Source organism: Theropithecus gelada, chromosome 13 (assembly GCF_003255815.1).
Source record: "Theropithecus gelada isolate Dixy chromosome 13, Tgel_1.0, whole genome shotgun sequence".
NCBI classification, from domain to species: domain Eukaryota; kingdom Metazoa; phylum Chordata; class Mammalia; order Primates; family Cercopithecidae; genus Theropithecus; species Theropithecus gelada.
The window spans coordinates 4,888,558-4,895,707 of NC_037681.1; the positions used below are offsets into that span (position 1 = coordinate 4,888,558).

Below are 7,150 nucleotides of genomic sequence, written 5' to 3' on the forward strand. Positions count from 1 at the left end.
AAAAAAAAAAAAAAAAAAAAAAAAAAGATAAAAACTGTAACCATTCTGCTTCCATACTCAAGTATGGTTTCCCAAATAAGTTCAAAAACCTGACTGTATGAAAGTTTTGGAAACCAGAAATTTGGATTAGCTAAACAGAAAAACATTTTTAATAGCTCTGCTCAATATCACATTTCTGTAATAAAGAGCTACTGTTTACGAATTGCCTACTATGAAACAGGCATATTACACTAGGTACTCTATGCTATCATAACATTTAATTCCCATAACAAGGAGTGGGAAAGCTCTTATGCCCATTTGCAGCAGAGGAAACTGAGGCTCAGGGAGATTAACTTCCCCAAACCACAAGACTGATAAGCGGAAGAGCTATCTGACACCAAAACCCTCTTCCCACCACATAAAACCATCTACCTATTTAGTAGCCACAGTCTATACGTCTTGATTACCTCAACACTGCAAAGCCACCTAATACAGCTGAAAGAAATGATGAAGGGAAGGCATGTAAGTCATTTAATATGAGCACAGAATCTTACTGTTAGCAAAGCAGACATTTTTATTTTTTTAGTGATGGGGTCTCACTCTGTCTCCCAGGCTGGAGTGCAGTGGCACAATCATGGCTCACTGTAGTCAGGCCTCCTGGGCTCCAGTGATGCTCCTGCCTCAGCCTCCCAATTAGCTGGGACTACAGATCCATGCCACCACATGCCAGGCTAAATAGACATTTTTGACAATAGCTTTGTAGATTAAGACAGCTTGAAAAAAAAAAAAAAAAATTCATGGAAATATGTCTCTATCATTCAGAAAATTAGGGAAAAACCTACCAGTTCTTCCCCCGAACAATAATATTCTCTAATTTTATAGCCACTTTTTCATACTGTCTAGTTTGATGGTCATTCAGAGTCATATACTGTATGCAGGCAAGATACTGATATCTCTTTCACCTATCCAGAAATTGGAGCAGAGAAAGAAAACACTGACACACTTCTTGTCTTCTTACTCCCAACCCAGGCCTTCTCTACTGTCTCACACCTGGACGCCTGTGATTACCTCTGCCTCCTCATGGTGCTCAATGAGGGCTTGTGGGGGAAGGCTGTGTAAGTTGCAAAGCTTGGATTTCACCATGATGGGAACATAGCCAAGACACTGCTTAATGATTCCTTTTGAGATTCCATTCACTGCCCAGTTGATATCGGCCTAAATGAAAATGAGAGAAAAAGTTACTTAACAGAAATATCTGCATTTGACAGAACAATAAGTATTTTCAAAGACTGAGGAAGAAGATCAATTAAATGATTTTATGCCTTAGATTTAGAAGGTGGGATCTCTTAGACAACAGCACCAAGAAAGCAATTTCTGGCATAAACTTTATTAGGCACCCGCCCTACTCCCAAATATGTGCAGTGCTGAGAGTCACACAGCGTTACCAGTACTCACTGTCAACTTCCCACGGTAGGTACTCCTTCGGCCCCGGCATTCTGCTGGATAAACGCTGACCTCTTTGCAGATGGTCCCTTTTGGAACTGTAGGTGGACTGATAACAGCATCCAGAATAGTAAAAGAGATACGCTCATCTTTGAAAGCAAATTCAAAGGGAGGTATAGCCTGAAATGCAATTCACACTATTAAATTGCTTGCATTTCCAAGGCATTTTTTCTCTAAGACTCTTCCAAATCTTGTATGTTTTACAAACATTGATGCCTGTGATGCCATCATGACACACCTAAAAAGGACAGTTAAGGCTAACTCCAGTCTACTCATAACTTCACTAAATACTTAAAACCATAATGCATTATTAGCACAAGATTGTTCTGAGTGACTACATGTGTCAGAGACTGTAGCAGGCTCTAGGGATACAGCTGTGAACAGAACAAAATTCCTGTTCTCTGAACCAAGAGCCTTGTGTATTCTTACCTTGTCTATGTGCATAGCAAGACAAATGGGACTGCTGCTAATAGAGCAAGGATATGGAAACATCCTTTAGGATTCAAGACTAGATGCTTAATGTACAATGGCAACGTCATACTGAAGCCAGAGTCATGCAAAGGAAAAGATGGTGGCCAGGCTGGGTTTCCCCTTCCACAGAAGTTACTTCTTCGTACCATTCTGTGGGGAAAGCTGTGCTCTTCTGAGGAAGGGGCATCACCAAGTTCTCCTATATATTTATTATGAGCAACCTCCCAGGCTTTTCTTAGAATAATGATAATGAAAAAATGGAGCCAAGAAAGAATACCAAGGAGGTATTCCTCCTTCACCCTCACGTGAGTTAACTGACCTTTTCTAAATTTTAAAATTTTATCTAACGCTGGTATTATTTTAGAAATTCATATTTTATTTAAAAATAAAAGCCAGATGCAGTGGCTCACACCTGTAATCCCAACATTTGGGAGACCGAGAGAGGAGGACTACTTGAGCCCAGGAGTTTGAGACCAGCTGGGCCACATAGGGAGACCCCGTTTCTACAAAAAATAAAAATAAAAAAATTAGCCAGGCATAGTGGTGCGCGCCTGTGGTCCCAGCTACTCAAGAGGTTGAGGTAGGAGGATCACTTGAGCCTGGAAGGTCGAGGCTGCAGTGAGCTATAACCATGCCACTGCATTCCAGCCTAGGTGACAAAGTGAGATCCTGTCTCAAAAAAAAAAAGAATGGCGCTTAAAAAAAGAGAGATTAGAAGATTTGCTTTCTCAAGACGCAGCTGCACTATCTAGATCGAAATACAGTGAACTGTTGTTATTCACAATAGTTATGTTCTACACGTTTCCATAAACACTGAATTAGCCAATACTGAACCACTGTTCCTAGGGTAAATACGTGGTTAGCTTCCTGAGAGCCTCTGGTCACATTTCATCAACTAATCAATACAGTCTTGCATTATGTGTGTTTCTGTTTAAGGACAGCTTATTTAATATATATTATTGAGTCCGTAACTCATGCCTGAACAAAGCCTATGATTTCGTCCACTGATCGATACACAACCTTGCATTATGTGTGTTTCTGTTTAAGGACAGCTTATTTAATATATATTATTGAGTCCCTAACTCATGCCTGAACAAAGCCTATGTTAAATGCATGTGTTAACATTTTCCCCAAGAGGTACAGCACAGCCTTCTTGTGCTTAGGAACTTTACACAGAACTTTAATACTTTAATACTTTGCTTGGGGGACATTTTAAACAGCAAAATCACCAACAAAAAGCACAAAACATGGCACTAAATAGTGAAGACAACCTCTGTTTATAGTTTAAGAACTTAAAACAAGAAGGGCGAGCATCACCTTGTTAGATCTCAGCTGGGAAAATGGACACTGATCAACTCAACTTTTTCGCTGCTTCTGGGCATGGTGCTTTTGGAGTAGAAGTAAATTTTAGTGAGTAGGTGAATTTGCAAATATAGAATCCCCAAGTAATAAAAATCAACTGTATTTTGAAAAGATTTTGAAAAGACAGACACATAAATTCTGACTCACAGAAAGGAGAAATTCACTCCAAAGAAACTAGGCAAAATTATGTTTTGTAAGTAAAAAATATGATAACTATTTTTTCCCTTGGCTTTATAAATATTAGCCATTTATGTTACTGTGCTTTACAAAACATTTTCAAATACTATATTATTACAGTACTGGCTAAGGTGTGGCATCATTTTCTATGCAGGGCCAAATTTTCTTCATCTACTTCAACCAAAACAATATATCACAAGGGACTGAATGCAGAAGCAGACATGAGAATCCAGTTGTCTTTTCATTGAGCCAGACATTAAAAATATTTTTAATAATGCAATTCATCTAATTTCTTTTTTGCTTTGGAAAATATTTTTCATAAAAATGTTAACATAGAATTGGTTTATTTTTTTTATTATTTATTTATTTTTGATACAGAGTCTCACTCTGTCGCCCAGGCTGGAGTGCAGTGGCGCAATTTTGGCTCACTGTAACCTCTGCCTCCCAGCTTCAAGCAATTCTCATGCCTCAGCCTCCCGAGTAGCTGGGATTACAGACATGTGCCAGCACGCCCGGCTAATTTTTGTATTTTTTAGTAGAGATGGGGTTTCACCAGGTTGGCCAGACTGGTCTGGGTCTGGCCTCAAGTGATCCACCCGCCTTGACCTCCCAAAGTTCTGGGATTACAGGCAAGAGCCACCACACCCAGCCGATTGGCTTATTTTTAAATGAATTAGTGCTTTTCTAAAATTTCTCAATTTGATTTTTTTTTTTTTTAAAAGACAGGTCTCACTCTGTTACCGAGGCTGGAGTGCAGTGGCACAATCATAGCTCAGTCAAGCCTCAAATTCCTGGGCTCAAGTCATCCTCCCACCTCAGCCTCACAAGTAGCTAGGACCACAGGTGCACACCATGCCCCGCTAATTTTTTTAATTTTTGTAGAGATGGGGTTTCACTATGTTACCCAAGCTGGTCTTGAAATCCTGGGCTCAAGTCATCCTTCTGCCTTGGCCTCTCAAAGTCCTGGGATTACAGATGTGAGCCACTGCACCCGGCCCAATTAACTTTTAATTAGGTATTTTTTCTCACAGACATGATACTGTAAGAATCCAGGCACAATTACAAATAACCCCCACCAAGTCTTTCTAAACAATAAATCTTAATGGCTCCTATATTATTTGCCGAAGAGAGTTCAAGAATCAGACTGGCAATCAAAGCTCTCCACATTATCTCTATTCCTATCTCTCACAACACAAATCTTACCCAACAAAACCACAGGTAGCGTCCCCTAAGCATGTGACTCTGCTCTACCCTTCCCCTGGACGAAATGTACGTTTCTCACCTCTTGAACTCATCTAATCCCGCCCTTTCTCAAACTCCTGGATTAGTTGCGCCGCCCATCTGCTCCCACCGTAGCCCACACAATCCCTTGGCAGAGCAGTTCTCAAGAATATTGGCATGGACTGCTTTCACATCTTCACCCCTCCAACCCCCAAACACGACTGGGAGCACTGAAACGCATGAACTGTCTCTTACACGGGACTGCCTCCTCCACATCCTCTGAGCCTAGTGCCTGGAGACACTGGGGATGCTTACTAAACGAAACTTTTCCCCACCATCCTCACCTGAATTCTGCTACCACTACTCTACGCTAATAATGCAATTACACTTTTCGATTCAATCTGGCTTTCATGACTCATTTATACCTTCCTCAGCACCTGCTTAATTCGTAACAAATGACGAGTAGTTTCTCTCTTTAAAGCTCTAAGAGAAGGATACTGAAGGATAACCTTGTACATTACACTGTACCTACAAATAAGTTCGGAATCTTTTGAGGTACGTTTTGGAGAGGTAAGTCTTCTAGTGATATAAAGCCGTGTGCATTGTGAATGGTTGGGAAGCACACCCCAGAAAAGCCACTTCCTCACTCTCACAGCACCCAGAAACTGTCCAACAAGAAACTACGGTTCGCAATCACTGTTCAATCCAGAAATCACGAATACATCTCTTAAGACGCTTTGACTACAAGTTCCACGAGGCCCAATTCCGCGTCCTGTTTAACATGTTGTGCCCTCCCGCTTACCCACTGAGCCTGTCAGGATCAAGGAGCACATGCATTTAGGGTCATATTGTGACCTCCCAGCCATCTCCCTGGGATTGGCCTCGCCGCGGCAAGGGCGCCAGCGGACGCCGCGCTCACCTGCACCGCGAGGCCGAGACCCTCGTGCACGGCGTAGTTGAAGGACTCCACATGCGCCCGCGTCAGCTCCTGCAACGCTGCCTTTTGCTGTTCCCGCGGGATTCCATAAGAGGGGTCGGTCAAGTGCTTTAGGGTAGGCCCGCTGGGCAGGTTCCGCCACCGGCTGCCGGGATCCATGCGGCCACCTGCACACCCAACGCCAGTGGCTCTGTACACGCCGGAAGTAGTGGCCGGAGTCCCGCTTCCGCAGCCTGCTGGGAAATGTAGTTCCCTCTCGTTCCGCCCGCCCTAGGCCCTACGGTTTCGGTTTCATGGAGTCGAGGTAGAACCAAAAACTTCGAGTGAACGGGCCGATTAAGGCCGTGACCAGCTAGAGCGTGGCGGGCCCTCCCTTTCTCCCATCTTCCGCCCCACCCATGTCCCTCCTCTGCGACAGATGCCGCAGGTGGAAACCCGCTCCTCTCCCAGTGGAGCGTGTGACCTCTTTGGCTCTCATTGGCTCAGTCAATTAGGATTGGAGGAGAGCGGTCTTCTCAGGTTCTCTTCTCTTTCCCTTAACCCGTTCCCAGTCCCACGCCGATGCCGACACTGGGGAGTCATCCGGCCAAAGTCGTTGCTTCAACGAAAAAGCGGATGCCGGGCCCCTGGCTGACTCTACCCAACTTCTAACTCGCGAGGCTCATCCCTGGGAAGCCAAGGAGTGGTCGGGCCCCGCTAACCTCCTCGCATCTTCTGGACTGGAGTCCTGGGGGAGGCCTGGGGAGGGAGGTGGGATAGGGCGGTCTCGGATGGAGGGGAGAGGGCAGCGGGGCGTCCCACTGGATTTACAGCGTGAAGATCCTTTGCGTCCCTGTGAGCCCCTTACCTGCCCAGTACACTGATTAATCAGGGAATGCCTGCTGGCCTTTCAACTTCATTGTGTGTTTAACAGCTATATTGCGTTATAACTGGCATACAATAAACCAAACATTTAAAGTGTACGTGTTAAGTTTTGACCTATGTATACAACCATGCAGCCATCACCACAAAACAGTTAAACTACCGCTACCCAGTATCCTCCTGTCCCTGAGAGTCCCTCCTTACTGTCAACTTCCCCTTTTCCTAGTTCACCTGGTACTTTTCCTTCCTATATCACTTTTTATAAAAAATTTGAGCCGGGAGTCTGTGTTGCACAGGCTGGTCTTGAACTTCCGACCTCAAGCGATCTTCTCGCCTTGCCTCTCTAAATGCTGGGATTACAGGCATGAGCCACCGCGCACGCCCGGCCAGCTGAGTAGTTGTAGTTCTTTATATAGCCTATACTAGTCCTTGTCAGATACATGATTTGCAAATATTTTCTCCCATTCTGTGGGTTTTTACTTTCTTGCTGGTGTCCTCTGAAGCAAACCGTTTTAGTTTTGAAGTGTGTTTTTTTTTCTTTTGTTGCCTGTCTTTTTATATCATATCTAAGACATCATCGTGTAATCTAAGGTCATGAGGATTTAAAAAAAAATTTATGGGTACATAATTAGCATATTT

The 7,150-nt window shown here is 43.7% G+C and overlaps 1 protein-coding gene across 7 annotated transcripts in view; it reads right to left on the reverse strand.

Annotated features, from left to right (window-relative positions):
* POLR1B (RNA polymerase I subunit B) overlaps positions 1-6,363 on the reverse strand; it is a 37,334-nt gene extending 30,971 nt beyond the window's left edge. For 2 of the 7 annotated variants that reach the window (XM_025354475.1, XM_025354470.1), the window contains exons 1-3: positions 5,633-6,363; positions 1,435-1,602; positions 1,048-1,194 (exon numbers count right to left, since the gene is read on the reverse strand). In XM_025354475.1, coding sequence (XP_025210260.1) covers positions 1,048-1,194; positions 1,435-1,602; positions 5,633-5,809 — 492 coding nt within the window. In that variant the 5' untranslated portion in view covers positions 5,810-6,363. Of the gene's footprint in view, positions 1-1,047; positions 1,195-1,434; positions 1,603-2,365; positions 2,457-5,632 lie in introns of all 7 variants that reach the window. The other 5 variants (XM_025354472.1, XM_025354471.1, XM_025354474.1 and 2 more) reach the window with 5 other exon arrangements.
* Positions 6,364-7,150: the final 787 nt, after the last annotated feature.